Below are 18362 nucleotides of genomic sequence, written 5' to 3' on the forward strand. Positions count from 1 at the left end.
TTCTCTCATTTCTGTGATTGTTAAAAGCAATCTGTCAAAGTGTTCACAAAATGAGAAGTCACATAGTACATCATTTAGAAAATATACTGCATGGTTTCAAAAATATTGCTTGAAAATATATCAGCTTATGTTTACACTACGATCATCCAGAGTTTAATAACCTTCTTGAAAATAAAACCATTTTTGATGAATAGAATTTCAGCAATACTTTGTTAGACGGCATTAATGTCATAATGCTGCTATGATACCAGCCATAATTATTAAAATGTATACATATACGCTATTGCTAACAAAGATTCATAAGCATTCAAATCTAAAAGGTTCTCCTCAGGTTCGATCATAATTTATCTGTGACATGCAAGAAGTACCCCAAACAGAAGAACGTTGTGGCTTTGTAGTTGTAATTACTTTATTTTTACACGTTTCCTTCTAAAATTCTTAGAGATTGAACAGTTAACAATCGTGTTATGGATGCTACAGAGAGAAGAACACAAAGATATGGTGGTGGTTCTGCTGAGTCCAGTGTCTATTTAAGTGTATCTGTGGTGCTTCGTGAGGAGGCACCGGTGGTTCTACACACTGGCTTGGTGTAGTTGCTTTGGTCGATGGCGTTTTTGGCTGCCATCCTGATGCAGTAGGTGGTCCACGGCTTGAGGTCAGTCTCGATGTAAATATTACCTTCCACGGTTCTCCTTCTCGGTGGCCGATTGGTCTGCTGCTTCTCCACAATTTCGACTGTGTACTCGGCCGCATTCTCTACCGTCATCCACTTCACATACAAGGAAACTCCACTTACTGTTACATTCAGCACTTTTGGGAGTTCAAGATCTGAGAGAGAGAGAGAGAGAGACGGGTGAGAAATTAACACAATGTACGGGCCTATGATGATTTCAGATTCATTACTATGCATCTCTAGGTGATGTAATAACACAACACTTACTGTTATCTAAATGGGCATTTCTTCTTCTGCGAGCTACTGGACCTGAGGAAGGTGAGAAATAATGGTGACAAATGTCAGAAACTGGATTTTAAAGTGGCAATATAGAGGGAATAGTGATTGCGCTGTCGATGTTTTCACCGTACGTCTGACCTGTAATATCTCGGGTAGGGATGCTTTCTCCCGCCGCATTGCTGGCTGTCACTTCAGTGGTGTTTGGATCAAAGTTGGCCAGCTGGCAGGAGAGTCCGGTGGTGTTGCAAAGCTCGACACGGGCGGCCCCCGACACACTGTGGACAGTGTACCGTGTGGCAAGCACCGATGCATCCCAGGACAGCACAGCAGACGCTCTGCCACCAGTGTATCTCACATTCTGGGGAGCACAGGGGACTGGGAAAGAAAACAGTGAGAATGCAGTTAACAGAAGGACTGGGGGATGTTGTATTTAAAACATGCATCATCATTTTTAGGTTGGACAAGTAATCGAAATTTTATCAAAATCGCAATATGGCCTACTCCAATCTTCAAATAAAAGAATATTTATTACAGGCAAAATCTGTGTCAAAATAGTGTTTTATCCTAAATATTGTCACACCATAATCATTTACTTTCACTACAGAAATAAGAATGTTGTAAAAATGGTCATTCCCTCTAATATTGCTAGTCACATAGTTTAGCTCTATTCTTAAGTCCCCCTATTTCACATTTATAAACCTTAAATACATGGTTTACAACACATGTACAACACATGTAGTTGAAAGCAAAATAAGGACACATACATATTTATTGGTGCAGTGTAAACCTACCTGAGACTCCAGTAAAGGCACTGGATGGCTCGCTGGCCCCGCCTGAGTTTCTGGAGCGTACGGTGAAGTTATACGGCGTGCTGCAAGGTATTGGGAACTCAAAGTATGTCCTTGGCAACCAGTAAGAAGAGACCTGCATCAGGGTCTGTGGGTTGTTTTGGATTGGACCGGTTACCTCCATAAGGTACTCATCAGAACAATTGACATTGTCCCATGATGTCATGGCCCAGTGAGCTTTGCCTATTCTTTGCATTCGGACATTCAGAGCAGTCGGAGCGCATGGGGCTGAGGAGGAAAGGGATTAGAGATTAAATTAGTATTTTACTCATGGAATTGTAACAGTCAGTCCTTTAAAAACACATTTTAAAGAATAAAAAAACATCCCCTCTGGACTTTTTGGTAGGATATACAGATTTTTACAATATCTTTACCACTTGACTAACTGTACTACATTGCAAGTATTAAAGCAAATGGGAAAGACATAACATCAGTTTATTGATTGGTTGTTATTGTATGTTACCTGAGAAAGACGAAAGATTTTTAATATCTACGTACTATATTTAACAAACAAAGGACGTTTTTCAGGAAAATAAATATAATTCTTGCAAATACATAGGACTAGAGGTAACACTTTTTCTCCATATTTTATTCTCTATGTAAAAATGAATTTGTGCTCAATTAACTAATTGGAGCATTGATATTTATGGTGAACTGCAATAGTTATATCTTTTAGTTTAAAATAATTACCTGCTCCCGCCCGCAGAGGTGCACTAAACGAGCTGTTGCAGACGCCGTTTGAGGCTTCAACAGAGAAATTGTAAACGTCACCACATCCCAGGCCGTCGATTGTGCAGAAGGCGACCGTGCTGTCACAGTAGAGCGCGTCTCCATCCATAGGTTGGGCACAGCCAAAATACTCCACAGCGCCCTCACTGGCACCCCAAGACAGGACGGCAGAGTTGGTCTCACAATCGATATCCACAGCGAGACCAGAGGGCTGACAGGGCACTGCAACGACAGAGAGAAGATAACTCGAGAGATTCAAGCAGGAGGCAAATAATAAGGTAATGTAGAAACCAAATTTAGAAAGTAGCAGCTAGATTGTGCATATTAGAAGAATTGGAAAAGCTACTTTTTCAACACCAGAAATTGATTTTTAATAAACTATAGCATGAAAAGAAAAAATAGTCTTTGCACGAGAGCTCACAGCTCCAATACGCTAGCTTCCTATTCTGGTCTGAAAATATGACTTTATTTAGGGCTGAAAGCAACAATTTGAATATTTTTTTGATTATTTGTATCTTCTATACATACCTGTTCTGAAGGATGAAGTTCTGGGCTTGCTGGTGCAGTTGTCTCCACTGGCGGTGATGCTTAAGTTATACGTCTGTCCGCAGTGCAGATCAGCCAAGGTGCAGTTGTTCACAGAGGTGTTGCAGCTCGCTTCATGTCCATCCCGCCCTGTGGCTGTCAGTAGGTAGGATGTAGCCACAGGGGAGTGTCCCCACGTCACTGCGGCTCCATTCTCCTCACAGGATGCTGCCACTGTCACATTGTCTGGGACACAGGGCGCTAGAGAGAACAACATAACCTTGAATATGTTTGTTTGTTTGTATATTTATACAGTTTGTATAGTAATGAATACATGAATCTGTTCCAGTGAACCGGACAATACTGGTGTGCTGAAAACGACCTGTTGTGATCTTCTTTGGTGGGCTTCTGAGGCTGCTGCACTTATCAGAAGAGGTTGATACTATGATGCTGTAATGCATGCCACAGCTGATATCCGGGAGCACACACGAGTGGGAGGAGCCGTTACAGGAAACGAAGGTTTGGTCGTGGCCCTCAGCGGTCACCACGTAGAGCGGTGTGTTCTCCGTCATCTCCCATTCAACCAGGATGGTGTCGCTGTCGCATTGTGTCACTACAGTAATGGCTGTTAGAGCGCAAGGACCTACAGAACAAGACAGGAAGAGAGCAATCGCTTCAGAAAACACTACTAGTATGAAATTAAAAAGCTAGTATATTTAGGAAAACACAAGCATTTTATGCTCATTTCTTGTTCTACTTAATCTTTCAGAGAACCCGTCTTGTCAAACGACTTCATTGGTGCTTTATATAATCAAACCCTTTAAAAAACACTCAGATCAGACACTATGGCATTTGTTTGAAAACCCATGACTCTGGGGAGGGAGCGTTAGAAGTCTGCTCTTACAACTTTGTGGTTCTAAAATTAAACTGTACGCAGTTTTTTAACTATAGCTCAAAATAGAAGCAGAGTAAATCCTGTTTTGCTGATGAATAACCTAGTTGTAACTCTGTGCCCAACCTAAGGATCAGGACCCCTCCAAATGGATCACAAGATGAATTTAAGGGGTCACAATTGATGATTATCTGCGATGGAAAAGAAGAAGAAAACATTGTTTTGCTACAACAATTGAGAAAAACAATGTAGTTATAACTCAAAGCTTTGCTTCTTACATCAAATAGTTTTACCAGTAGCAATCAAATGGAAAGAAAACTCACTGTTTGATGAACAAGTGTTCATTTTAAGAGGTCACAAGCCGAAAATGTTTGGAACCACTAACTCATAGATGGCGGCGTAACAGCACTTTTGTGCCAGACAAGAACGTCATAGCGTTTCATTTAGATAATTTTCCTAGTAACCTTTCATAGACAACATTTCAGCACTTCACTTCAAAATTGGTGTACTGAGAGTAGATATTATTTTTAAATACCTGTCTCAAGCTCAAAGGTGCTGTGATTACTGCGGCAGTGTTTGTTGACAGCAGTGACATAGAAGGTGTAAAGGGTCCCGCATTTCAGATCTGGGATAGTATAGGGAGAGGAGGCGGATGTGCCGCTGATGTTGTGACCTCCGACCTCTTGGGCCATCACGTAGTAGCTGAGGGCTCCTTCTGAGACGTCCCACGTCACCCAGGCATCGTTTGACACGCAGTCCAGATTGCCCCGAGCATTCCTGGGCACACATGGAGCTGTGGATGGAGTTCAGAAATTGATATCTTAATTTTGTCCTCCGTTTGAAGATGTTCTCCAGAAGCACAGGGATGGTAGGAGTTACATTATGTCGGACACGCATGGCAACAGCAGCAGATAAACTCACAAACACACTATATTAAAAACTGCTGTTGAAGCACTCGTTGCCTGCAGTTGATGCGAGCGTTAAATTTGTACCAGCTATTTCTTTTCTTTACCGACAGGTGACACAGGTTGTTACATTTAGAACTGGACGGATCCTTGTGGAGCATCTGGAACCTGCGTCAATTAAGCATTTGAACGAATGGATATTGAAGTATTGAAGTATACCTGTGGAAGTCTCGACCACAGCGCTGGGCATACTCTCACAGCCATCTCTCACAGACAGCACAGTAAAGTTATAGTGCTGTCCACACGGTAGATCGCTGATGGTGCATACAGCGCCGCTGGAGTTACAGTACAGTCTCGCCCTGGTGTTGCTTACTGCCGCCACATGGAAGTACTGGGCATCTGGGTTGGGGGACCAGGACACGGCCATGGCGCCATCATCACACTGTGCAGCAATAGCCACATCCTGGGGTGCACAGGGGGCTGAGGGGGGACAGACGAAGCAAAGAGGGCAGGTTGATGTAATATTGTTCAACTACTATTATAAGTTGAGGCGTAAAGTACTTTTGGACCCGGCAACTCCCCCCACCACCATAATAATAAATAATACTGTCATAATCCCCCCCCCCTATGTTTACAGTACCTGTCCGCACGTATGCTGTGTCACTCTCCACACTGGAACAGGACTCATCCTGGCCGAACACGCTCACATGGTAGGTCTTTCCACACTGCAGGTCGCTCAGATCACAGTGGGTCATGGTGTTGTTACATTCAGTCGTGTGGCTTCCATCTGCTGTAACACCCACCGCACGATAGGAGAGCGCTCCGCTCGCTCGCTCCCATGTCACGGCGGCAGAGTTTGAGTGGCACCGGAGGGAAGCCTTGACGTTGGTTGGCCTGCATGGCACTAGGAGAGAGAAAGAGGACGGGCAAGCATTGAGACAATATAGTTCCTGTGGCTTAGATCAGAAAGTTCACATATCGGCAAGTAGGGATGTCTCCATCAGTTTTGGCTATATTGAGCTATGTTAAGCCCAATCCGATGGTTCATTTGTTTGTCAGCTGTCACAGAGGTGTTTTCACTCCAAGCTTTCATACACAGCAACGCAACAAACACTGGAGAGCACTTAAAGAAAGAGAGACATTCCCTCGGGACGGCGACAAGGCCAAAAAGATTACAGAGCGGGTTTGTTATTTTATACTTTGATTGTGTTTTTAAAAAAAACAGCTTGGATGCAGGTGATTTTTTTTTTTAATGCAATACAGAGCTATTCATATAAATTGAATTGATGTACTTGCAGTGTGCCTCTGTATTGTATAGGAAAATATAAGTTTTATCTCTTCTTTTTTATTAGGTAATATGCATTATATGCTGTAAGTTATTAATGACAATTTGTTGAAAATGAAATCTAAATTCATTTAATAAGGGATTTTGAAAGGATACGACATTAAGTAAATGCAATACAGGACTGAGGAAAAAAATGCGATTAAACTTAAACCCTTAATGTCTCTGACATTTAGTTCCATTTCAGCTTTTTGACAATGCCAGTGGTTACTGTGGTGCCCACATATGGCATTTTAATTTCCCCTTTTTTATCTTTTGTTTATGTTTGACGTTAAAATAAAAAGACTCAGAACTCAGAATATTTGGCTGCTCTACCAACCTGGAACCTGATCCAAATGGACCCGTCGATGGAAATCCTAACCATTTAGGCTGCCCTTTCCAGATGTTTAATGTGGCATTCCTTAACTTCTAACAGCAAAATTATCCCAGAAAAGTCTTATTAGATTATCAACTGTCACTCAAACCGGAGCATTGAACTCATGGAAAATGACACCCGACATACTGAAAAACGTACCTGACTGCAGGTTGAGGTAGGCGTGGCTGTTGTCACATTGTCCATCCTTAGCTGTCAGTGTCAGGTTGTAGAGCTGGCCGCAATGCATGTTGGGTAGCTGGCAACTGGTCGCGGTGCTGTTGCACTGAATCTTGTGACCATCAGGCCCAAGAGCTCGCAACATGTAGGAGGACACGCCCTCCTCCTCTTCCCACGACACAACTCCTGTGTCATTACTGCATACCATCTCTGCTGTTACTTTCTGTGGTGTGCACGGCACTACAGACCGACAGACAGACAGGTATGGATGAAGACAGGTATAAATAGAGCTTTAAATATGACATTCAATATGCCTTACAAGTGAGTCTACCTGTGTTGAGCTCCACAGCAGAGCTTCCAGCGCTGCTACACGTCTCATCTGAAGCACTAACGGTGATGGAGTAGTTGAGGCCGCACAGCAAGTCATCGAACAGGCACGTCGTCTCGTTGCTGTTGCACATAGACGCGTAGCCGCCGCTGCCCTGGGCCACTGTGGTGTAAGACGAGGCCCCTTTGCTGGGCTCCCAGGAGACCGCCACAGCGCCAGACTCACAAACTACCCGGGCCTCCACCTGCTGTGGCACACAGGGCACTGCAAAGGCACAGACAGAATCATGATTCAGGATCAATATAGGTCCAATAACTAGCCAATATTAGCAATATCATAGAAAACCCAACACTATTTTGCCTAAATTAGGTTTGTGGAAATATTGTATTGTTTAGTAGTACGTAAAATCATGAAGAGTACATACATGCATAATTTTCATAACAGAAACATCACGATATATCCACAAAAATGTCCAAATATTACTAGAAAAATCACAGTTGACATAATTAAATTAGCCCAATCTGTAATGAATACCATCTGTCATGCTGGCAAGGCCTGAGCATGTTAATTCTCTGTGATCATTCTCACCTGCTTGCAGCTGCATCATGTTACTCTGCGACACATTGCACACGCTGTTGACGGCAATCACGCTGATGTTGTAGGTGGAGCCACACATGAGGTCTGTGAGGACGCAGGACAGTGAGTCCGTCTCGCAGTGAGATTCATCTTCTTCCACGCCAAAGGCTTGGACAACATAGGAATCGGCCCCTCTGCCGGCCTGCCACTCCACGCGGGCCGTGTTAGTGGAGCAGTTCACTACAGGAACAACATTTCCTGGAGGACAAGGCACTGGAAGAGGAAAGTGAGAAAAAAAGAAGTGAGCCCAATCATAGGTTTTACTTCCTCCATGTTTACCTCCTCAACTGTAGAATTCTGGTCTTAATCATATCTAACAACAAACATCTTTCAAAATCAGATGGAGGTCCCTGAAGTATAATCTTAACAAATGGGGGTCTGTTACGGTCTGACGTTTGCATGTGTATGCTAGGCATTTTTACAAATCAGATTTTCACCAATTGTGTTTATTTTTTATCACTGTTTTAATATTTGTACAAATTTTGGGTGGAAATTCGAAGTGGAAAATAATGACCCGTAGCTACTTTGCACCTGTAACCAAAAAAAAATAATGATGCCACTACAGATCAGATAAACTAGATTTCATTTGGTGTTAAATTCCCCAAAAACTGTATTTAAAATCCTTACCCCCATAACTCTAATTTAAATTTACTGAGTGTAGATGCTTTTCTTTCTTTTCTTTTCTTTTCTTAGAGCTCACCTGATTCCACCTGCAGCTGGGTGCTTGGCAGGCTGCTGCACTGCTCATTTGAGGCCACAGTGAACACGTTATAGGTCTGACCACACTGCAGGTCTTCCAGCTCGCAGTTGGTGAAGTTGGTTGTGCAGGTGGACACACGGCCGCTAGAGGACCGAGCTGTTGCGGTGTAGTTCAGGGCGCCCTCGGCATAGGCCCAGTCCAAGAGGGCAGAGTCGGTGAAGCAGTCGAGAACCACAGAGCCAATGTTAGGTGTGCAGGGAACTGAGAGAGGGGAGGGAAGAAAGGGAGGACTGGAGTAACGCTTGTACACGTTAACAGCAACAAGTCAGTGACACACGTTCACATGTAAACATCCAAAGGCGATTCATGTCCATCCAGTTGTTCTACCTGATTTGAACGTTGTAGCTGGGCTTGGTAAACTTGAGCAGATATCATCCTGCGCCACCACCTGGACAGAGAAGACCTGGCCGCAGGTCAGGTTAGTCAGGGTGCACATTAGGTTTGTCGTCTCGCAGGAGGACATGGCTCCCTGTGTGCTCTGAGCCGTCACTTTGTAGGACAAAGCCCCCGCGCTGGCACTCCAGGACACGAGAACCTGATCTGTAGAGCAGTCTATCGTCACGTCCACATCTGTAGGAACACAAGGCTCTGGAGAAAGGCAGGAGGAGGAGATTGTCATCAAGTGAAGTGAGCATAAAAACAAACCCAGTTAAGGCAACAATTGGATATCACATTTTATATACATTTTCTTCCCTTAGAACCTTGACCAAATGTATTTACACACCAGAAAATGGATCAAAAACATTTAGAGGATAAAATAGTCTCACCTGACTGCAGCGTGTCAGCCTCACTGGGGTCAGAGTCGCACTTCTCCTTTGAGGCGACGACCGTCACAGTGTAGTTTTGTCCACATTGGACGCCGGGCATCCCACACTGTGTGCTGTCAGACCAGCAGCTTCGCGATTGGCCGTCTTCTTGCGTCACCGTGGCGGTGTAGAACTCGGCCCCAGCCGATCCGGTCCACGAGACTACCGCAATGTTAGCGATGCAGTTCATGTAGCTGGTGACGCCGGTGGGCGGGCAGGGCTCTGGGGGAAGGGAGAATAGACAGTTAGTGAGAGCTGACTTTGGAATAAGCAAAAGAGCCCTCGTTTATGGAACTACAGTTAAACATCAGTGCTGCAGAGTTTATTTTTTTTTTGATGTTCTCCCTGAAAAATAGAGGGTGTTGTAGGTTGTACTGATTTCAAATCCCTCTGTGACAAATTTGTGATTTTGTGATTTATGAATAATGTGTATATATATATACAAAAATGTAAATTCATTGTTGTCAACTACAGTTTCCCAGTAAAATATCCCCCAAATTTAGTGGTTTAAAAGAACAAGTTTAAAAGAAAACAATAAATAATTAAAATAGTAATCTACCTGACTGGAGCATTAATGGCTGACTGGGGATGCTTGTGCACACAGAGTCCACCGCCTGAACAGACAGGAGGTACTTCTGGCCACAGAGGAACTCGGAGATGAAGGTCCAGGTGTCGTTGGTGCTGAGCTGCACTTTGTGACCGCTGTTGGTCTCTGCGGCCACAATGTAAAACTCAGCAGCGTCACTGGCATTCCAGGTCAGCGATCCCACCTTAGAAACAGATTACAATATGGTTTTATGTTGAGTTTGTTAAAAAGCCTCTATCAAAACAAAAGCGCCTCACAGAGCAGAAAGATGCAATAGTTTAATAATTCCTGAGGAGGAACATTTTGTAAAAGTCAAATATTCACCTTCGTAGTGCAGTTCAGAGATGAATTCAAGTTCTCAGGGATACAGGGTGCTAAAAACAGAAGACAAACCTTTAGTTGTGAATAATTCTCGATTATTCTGCTTATCATTTTCTTAGGTGATGTCATCATACGTCTTGTTTTGTCTTACAAACAGTTCAAAACCTACAGATAATACATTTTACAATCATATCAAACATAGAGAAACTGATTAATTCTGATTACTGAGACTGGGGAACGTGCCAGATTTATTCCTCAATTCTTGTTGGACTTCTCTAACCTTTCATTTCCTACGTTCAGGTTTCTTTTTCTATTCCTTACTTTTTTTTATTCATTTTCATGTGTGCCCTATAAATTTCCCCCTCGTAACTTCCTGGTTTTGACACGACGTTCAAAGGTAGTGAGACTTCTCGCTGTGCACAGTACAGAAGCATGTTTACCCATTCTTATGGACGTGCTGTTGCTCGGCATGCTGCTGCACAGGTAGTCGTTGGCAATGACGTGAACGGTGTACTGCTCGCCACAGTGCAGGTCGTCCCAGGTGCAGCTGGTGGCGTTTGTGGTGCACACGTGGGTGTGGCTGTCCTGTCCCATTGCGATGGCCAAGTAGGACTCCGCCCCGTCGCTCATGGCCCAGCTGACTGAGGCCAGACTGTTCTCACACTGTACGAAGCTCTGCACATGCTCGGGCACGCAGGGACCTGAGGTGAGGGTGAATTGTGGCATCATGATAAACTTATTATTCTGTGCACCACACAAGGCAGAACTATAAATAGAAACACATACCTGTCTTGAATGATTCAGGCATGCTCACAGCGCTGTCACATCGATCATCCTGAGCTTTCACAGTGAAGGTAAACAGCTGTCCGCAGAGCAGCTCAGCCTCCACTCTCGTCTCCTCGGTTTGGAAAGACGTGACATATCCCAGGTCTCCCGTGGCCGACACCACGTAGACTGATGCCCCTTCAGCTGCCGACCAATCCAACACTACGGTCTCATTGTCACACGACCCACTGATTGTGAGGCCAGTTGGCTGGCAGGGCTCTGGAAAAGGAGACAATGTCCTTAGTGGAAATTTATTTTAGTTCAGATGTGATCTTTGCTGGTCCCACTTCTGACGCACGTGTTCCAATACCGCTACAGTGTCGGGCTCCAAATAACAATTTCTTTTGAATTAGTAATTTCTTCCAGAAGCTAAAAGCCCAATCAATCCATCAATCAATCAATCACCTAACTAGTTAATTAGTTGACAATGAGCGCTACCTGTCTGAACCTCCACAGTGCTGCTGTTTTCACTGTAGCACATGCCACTGAATGCAGTTACAGAGAAGTCGTAGGTTTCCCCACAGTACAAGTTCGAGAACTGGCAGGTGGAGTTGGTGGAGTTGCACTGCAGAGTCATTCCCATGCTGCAGGTGGCAGTGGCCATGTAGAGCTCCACTCCCTCTCTTTGCTCCCAGTACATGTCGGCCGTTCTCGTCCCACACTGCAGGTCCACTCCAACACGCAGAGGTTTACAGGGACCTGGACAACATGTTGAGTTGAGATAAGTTTTAGTGGTTCCCATTCACTCGAATCCCAACTTCTCTGTGATGAGATGTTGCTCGACTCACGTGTGCCGAAGGTGACATTAGCGAGTGTCTCAGTCTGGCAGTGGTCGCTGATGGTTGCGAGACTGACGTTATACGTCTGACCACACTGCAGCTCAGTCAAATCACACTGCTGCTCATCGCTCTCACATGAAGCCCGGTGGCCATCCTCTCCTACTGCAGTCACCGTGTACGAGTTTCCTGCATTGGCTGGGCTCCATGAGACCTCGGCCGTGTTGTTGTAGCAATCCAAATCCGCGGCCACTTTTCCAGCTGCACAGGGAGCTTGAGACAAAAGGGACGGAAAGACATAGAGGCAATACAATGCATTTTTCTTGATCACACTTTAAAGCTGCAGGCTCTCTAGGTCTAAAAATTGCCAAGAAAGTTGTTTTGTTGGCAACATTAAATACCACTAGCTGTAAACTATACGCTGATGTAAACACAAGCACCGATTATCATTAGTTGCTTCATATTAAATGCAAGCCAAAGGCACTAGAGAGGCTAAACACAAGTTGTCTGGCGTTAGCTTTCTTTGCTCACTGCTGTTTAATATACTGTGTTTTGCTTCTAAGGTTTATTTCCTAATTTTTTGGGGGGTGTAGACGTATCCATACACGATGTAATCATTTTTAAAAAGATACCCTGTGGAGTTTTCCTTTCAACAAACAAAGTTATGTTTACATTCACTGTTTCTCACCAAAAAGCATTATGTGTATCCCTGAGGCCACACAGTTGAGTGCATTTGCGAAGCCAATTTTTAATATTTGAAACCTTCATTGTTTATATTCTTGTTTGCTGCATCTTGCAAGCACATTACTAAATTTCTTGGAGCATTACCGCCATCTGTTCATCAGTGGAATATCATTAAACTCATTAAAACATTATACTCAGAAGCCATGAGTACGCCATACCTGAGACCAGAAGGACAGTATCGGAGTCTGTACTGTTGAGGTTTTCTCCGATGGCGAAGACGTTTGTGTGGTAGACGATGCCACAGTGGAGGCCTTCTATGTTACAGACAGTGTTGTTGGTGTAACAGGACAGGGAGTGGCCATCACGCCCGGCGAGTACGGCCTTATAGCCCACTGCACCAAAACTGGCCTCCCACGACACGATGCCCATGTTGTTGTGACACTGCACATTGGTCTGCACGTTGTTGGGCGGGCAAGGTTCTAAAGGCAGAAAAAGAAGCATACAGATGATATGTTTCATCTATAAACACCAATATGCTACTTTATCTATGAATCTTCGTATGTTTAATACTTTTAATTGTAATATTTACATCAACAGATACTGAAAATATTGAAAGTGTCACGTTAAGCCTAAATGACATACATGTTCTCTGTCCTAGGGCTGCAACTATTTATTATTTTGCTTATCAATTAATCTGCTGATTATTTCTTTGATAAATTTAATTGTTTTGTCTGATCAACACTCCAAAACTTATCGATATTTAGTTTATAAGACATACAAGACAAGAGATAAAACAGCAAATCCTCACAGTTGAGAAGGTGAAATAATGGAAGGTTTTGTATTTTTACTTGATGAGTAACGTTCAAAAAGGAATCAACACTATCACCGTGCTGACATCACAGAAAGTCCACTGACTGTTTAGAACCTAGCAAGTACAAAGATGCATCTTCTATCAAGTTCTGCGCATTTTCTCACCTGTCGTAATTGCAGCCGATTCGGTCGAGTTGGACACGCCTTGACACACAGGATTGTTTGCAGTGACATTAACTGTGTACGTCTGGCCACAGCTCATGTTGTACAAGACACAGTAGGTCTCAGTGGTGTTGCAGGAGACCGTCAGGCCCTGCTCTGTTACCGCTTCAACTGTATAGTAATCGGCACCTGCGGTCACGTCCCACAGCACCTGGCCGATGGTCAGGCTGTACAGGGTGTACACGGGGACGATGTGCTCAGGTATGCACGGCCCTGGAGGAGAGGAAAAGCGTTGATGAGCGAGAATAAGACTCATTTTGCGCGGTGACGGTCCAACATCCGAGTGAAGTGACAATAATTAAGAACATTATTAAATGGTAGGGGACTAAGCATGCAGCTTTGTTAAGCTCGTGTGCCTTGGCTCACCAGTGAGCAGCTGTCCTGTCATGTGAGCGATGCTGCTGCAGGTCTGTCCCACAGCTTTCACCGAGACGGAGTAGCTCTGGTCACAAAGCAGCCCTTCCAGATCACAGTGGGTGGTGTTGGCCTCACAGGCGACGCTGAGGCCCGACGCCGTGGTGGCCGTGACCATGTATGACAAAGCCCCATCACTTGGGTACCACCCCACCATGGCTATCTGCATATAGCAGTCCATCACTGCCTCAACATGTCTCGCCTCACAGGGAACTTAGAGGACAGGTAAAACCGTTATGACAGTCTTGACTTTAGTTTGCTTAAAATGTGTTACCGCATTGATGTCTAAAAAGAACTAGAAGAGAAAGTCAAGACAGACCAGTTCTCCTTTAAGCGTCTGTCACTTGACTCTCTGTACCTGAAGGTGCGTCAACCACAGGAGTCGACGGGCTGTTGCAGTATCCATCCGAGGACACCACGGAGACGTGGTAGATCTGACCGCAGCCGAGTCCTGTCACATTGCAGGAGCCCTCGGTCGTGCCCTGGCAGGTTGTGCTCTGACCGTTGCTGTCCTGCACTGTGGCGATGTAGGAGTCGGCTCCTGAGCTCTCAGACCAGGACGTAGTCAGAGTATTGCCCTCACAGTCCACCACAGAGGAGACGTTTGCAGGTGTGCACGGCACTAGTGAGAAGAGATAAGGAAGATTAGGTGTGGGGCTTTAAGTCTTCTAACTGTGTACTTGGTGTTTTTAACCAAAAAAAGATAAATAGCATGAGCTGTACCAGGTTACCCTAGATGAAAAGAAACAAATGCACAAACGTTATTTGTTGTATGCAGCTCTGGGTAACGTCCGTGTGAAAGACTTTACGTACCAGTCTTGATTGTATCACTGTCGCTCCATTTGCTCTGGCAGTCTTGGTCCTCTGCCATCACAGTAGCTGTGTAATACTGTCCACAGCGCAGACCTGTCAGATCACACTGGTTCGTGTTGGAGCTGCACTCGTCCACGTGGCCATCGGTGCCCACAGCCCTCACTCTGTAAAACTGTCCTCCCCTGCTGCGGTTCCACGACATGGAGGCCACATTGTCGCTGCAGCTCAGACTGGCTTTGAGGTTCTGAGGAACGCATGGCACTGAGGGGCGAGAGGTCAACACAGACATTTATTTATTCTCTGAATTCTTTCCATGATGCGTGTATGCATGTACAGTATATATATATATATATATATATATATATATATCACACCTGTCCTGGTGATGTCCCCTTCGCTCTGGGAGCTGTTGCACGTTCGTCCCTCGGCCACGACAACCAAAATGTACATTTCCCCACACGGCAGATCGATGATGTCACAGCCGGTGTCCGACGTGCTGCAGCAGAATCTGCCTCCGCTTATCTGCTCCAGCGTGGCCGTGTACGTTACCGCACCGGGAATGGCTGACCAGGCGATGCTGATCGTGCGATTGTCGCAGCCCACTGAATTGTTTACATTCTCAGGAGGACAGGGAGCTGTGGAAGGAGAAGCGCTGTGAGGTACAATTTAAAAACAACCTCCTGACTATTGCCAATGTACGGCATGAACCTGGGATCTATACTTGCACTACAAAAACAAGATTCTCAGTACGTCACCTTACAGCCATGGTACAGGAATTGCTTTTGCTGTTTTTAGAGGCTAGTTGTTCTAAAAAGTGTTAACTACTGTGTAAAAAATAGCACATTTCACTTGAAAACCCTCAGAGCTACATTAGATTGAGAGAATAGATTTTAGCTGCTTTTACAGACTGAAAACTTCACTGAAAATATCTTATTTAGTGATTTCTTCAGACCAGCCATTGCCCCTCAAGAGTAGCTAATATCTTCATTTCTACCACTAAAGCTATTTTTATTGAATGTAGCATCTTTCAAGATATTCTAATGGCATTAGCTTTTCTTTGGAGAAAATTGAATTAGTGCTTTCATTTTCATTTCAGGGTCTCTTGGGCAGATATGGACATCGAGTTGAAAAACTTGGTCTGGAGATCTGAATCATCATGTTTTAAAGAAATACAAATAGAGCAAATCAGCCATATTTTATCACAGAGCCGATTCTGCATCTCCTCTTTCCCTAGCTGTCTTTCTAGCTGTTTGAGTGCAAACCCTTTAAATCTATTATTAAAAAACGTAAACAAAACAAAAGCCAACAGTTACAGCTCAATAGCTCTGTGTAATAAAACATGTTTTAAAAGTGACTTCTTGTTTTTAAATTATAAATACTGTTTTAAATATTTATTTATGTATATAGTTTAATTTTATTTTCAATCTACCAGTCTCAGTCGTGACAGCATTGCTTGGTGCACTGGGACACTGCTGGTCGTGGGCCGCCATGGTGAAGGTGAGGTTTTGGCTGCACATCAGCGGCGGCAGAGCGCACATCCCGTCTGACGTGGAGTTACACGCAAATGTCTGGACGGCGCCCTGGCTGTCCGCCACCATGATGACGTAGTCCTCAGCCTCTGCAGACTCCTCGTACATCACCCAGACTGAGTTTACCAGGCAGTCGATCTCCACATCAGACAGGCGAGGTACGCAGGGAACTGGAGGTAACCAGGAACAGGTCAGAGAATGAGTTGTCATTTTTATCATATCCTAAAATCATTTTCTTAAAAGAAACAAAGACACAAATATGATTTAAAAAGAGTAAATAAAATAGAAGACAAAATAAGCTAAAAATAACTAGTTTACATCTGCCTCTTTATTCAAGCAAAGCTAAAATATTGATCCTTACCTGTCTTGATCAGTTTTGTTGGGCTGTCTCTGCCCACACATCCGTTTCTGGATGGTGTGATGGTGACGTTGTACTTTGTCCCGCACTCCAGCATGGTAAGATTACAGCCGGTGTTTGTGCCGCTGCAGTTGTGTCGGCGACCTGTGGCGTCAACCGCAGACACCGCGTACACGACCCCCGCCACACTGCTGTTCCAGGTCACAGATACAACACCGGTGGCACAGTTGACAGTGGGGAAGAAGGTCGGGAGAGGACAAGGAGCTGAGAGGAAGAGGAGAAGATGAACAAAGACACAAAAATTAACATCTCATTTAAAAAATGGACTTTTTTCTTAAAAAAAAAAAAAAAAAAATTAAAAAAAAATAAGAACACAGTTCATAGAAGTAAAAAAAAAAAGACCTTTTTTCGAAATTGAAAAGCATCATGAATCAACAAGTTTTGCTTTTTTATGTCCTTTAGTCTTTTGAATCACTCACTGATTGGACAAATACAAAAATGCACCGTGGTCGAGAAACATGGAAAAATGCATTATTCTAGATTTTCACACAGTAGCAACATTCAAATAGCACGGAGAAACAGCTAATCAAATGTGCTGTAACAATCACCAGCAGCTTTACCCACCTGCAAGAACCTGCTTTTTGGGGCTATGGGAGCTGTTGCAGGCCTCATCTTGGGCCACCACTGTAACATTGTAGGTCAGACCACACTGCATGTTGCGTACTACGCAGTGAAGCTTATTTGTTTGGCAGATGCTGACGTCACCGTTGCTGCTGCTCACCACGGATACACGGAACTGGGAAACGTCACCCATCGACTGCCAGGTAACGTTAAGGACACCGGACACACAGTCGAGGTCGTTCTGTATGTCCTGTGGCACACACGGAGCTGAACAGAGAAAGACAAAACATCTGTCACATCTGTATGGTCACAGGTTTGATCCCGCCTCAGGTATGCGTGTGGTTGAGGGAGACACTGAACTGCTCGTCATTGGTTCTGAGCTGCTTGGATGAACCTGAAATATTCTTGAGGTTTGCAACTATGGAGAGTAAGGAAACAGACAATTTGAATTAAACAAATTAACAATCAGCATAAAAATAGAACATAAAATAGTGAAGAAATAGAGGTGGAATTGTAAAAAGAAAAACATAATCCTGGTCTGATGAGAGATGATTTAGTTCAGTGGCTCTACAATAAATGTTGAAACCTTGAAAATGTGAAATCATTCTAAATAAAATGTTGAATCAGTCACAATTCACATAGTAAATATGGAGTTTCAAGTGACCAAAGACGAACCAAACATGACTTTGGTTTAAATACCTGTATGAATCACTTTGACATCACTCATGGCACCAATGCACGTGGCATCAACACCAGCAACGTAGACCTGGTACTGCTGTCCACAGAGCAGACCGGATATCTGGCAGGTGGTGCTGCTGGTGTTACAGGACCACCGGCGGCCCTGTGCATCCTTAGCCACGGCCATGTAGGAGGCGGAGCCCTGCGAGGCCTGCCACGACACCGAGATGTTGTTTGATTCACATGAAGAGTCGACCATCAGCTGGGTTGGAGGACAGGGAGCTGGGGGAATGAAAGATAATTTATATCATGCATCACTACATGTGTGTATGTATGTGTATACATATACACGTGTATGTATGTATACATATACACATGTATACACACACATACATACATACATACATACATACACACATACATACATACATACACACACATATACATATACACATATACGCACACACACA

General features: G+C 44.1%; 1 protein-coding gene across 1 annotated transcript in view; it reads right to left on the reverse strand.

Annotated features, from left to right (window-relative positions):
* Positions 1-109: 109 nt before the first annotated feature.
* The window catches only part of fndc7b (fibronectin type III domain containing 7b), a 49021-nt gene continuing 30768 nt past the window's right edge, over positions 110-18362 (reverse strand). The window contains exons 29-60 of the mRNA XM_031859765.1: positions 17914-18174; positions 17218-17481; positions 16597-16857; positions 16136-16405; positions 15081-15341; positions 14707-14967; positions 14252-14515; positions 13846-14106; positions 13423-13692; positions 12666-12926; positions 11776-12036; positions 11426-11686; positions 10949-11206; positions 10603-10863; positions 10166-10215; positions 9815-10025; positions 9217-9477; positions 8777-9037; positions 8390-8650; positions 7642-7902; positions 7057-7317; positions 6708-6965; positions 5492-5755; positions 5071-5331; positions 4482-4739; positions 3437-3697; positions 3058-3315; positions 2491-2751; positions 1744-2028; positions 1091-1327; positions 941-982; positions 110-828 (exon numbers count right to left, since the gene is read on the reverse strand). Of these exons, the coding sequence (XP_031715625.1) occupies positions 527-828; positions 941-982; positions 1091-1327; positions 1744-2028; positions 2491-2751; positions 3058-3315; positions 3437-3697; positions 4482-4739; positions 5071-5331; positions 5492-5755; positions 6708-6965; positions 7057-7317; positions 7642-7902; positions 8390-8650; positions 8777-9037; positions 9217-9477; positions 9815-10025; positions 10166-10215; positions 10603-10863; positions 10949-11206; positions 11426-11686; positions 11776-12036; positions 12666-12926; positions 13423-13692; positions 13846-14106; positions 14252-14515; positions 14707-14967; positions 15081-15341; positions 16136-16405; positions 16597-16857; positions 17218-17481; positions 17914-18174 (7928 nt within the window). The 3' untranslated portion in view covers positions 110-526. The remainder of the gene's footprint in view (positions 829-940; positions 983-1090; positions 1328-1743; positions 2029-2490; positions 2752-3057; positions 3316-3436; positions 3698-4481; positions 4740-5070; positions 5332-5491; positions 5756-6707; positions 6966-7056; positions 7318-7641; positions 7903-8389; positions 8651-8776; positions 9038-9216; positions 9478-9814; positions 10026-10165; positions 10216-10602; positions 10864-10948; positions 11207-11425; positions 11687-11775; positions 12037-12665; positions 12927-13422; positions 13693-13845; positions 14107-14251; positions 14516-14706; positions 14968-15080; positions 15342-16135; positions 16406-16596; positions 16858-17217; positions 17482-17913; positions 18175-18362) is intronic.

The sequence above is a fragment of the Anarrhichthys ocellatus genome, unplaced genomic scaffold (assembly GCF_004355925.1).
Source record: "Anarrhichthys ocellatus isolate YVR2014 unplaced genomic scaffold, GSC_Weel_1.0 scaffold22, whole genome shotgun sequence".
NCBI classification, from domain to species: domain Eukaryota; kingdom Metazoa; phylum Chordata; class Actinopteri; order Perciformes; family Anarhichadidae; genus Anarrhichthys; species Anarrhichthys ocellatus.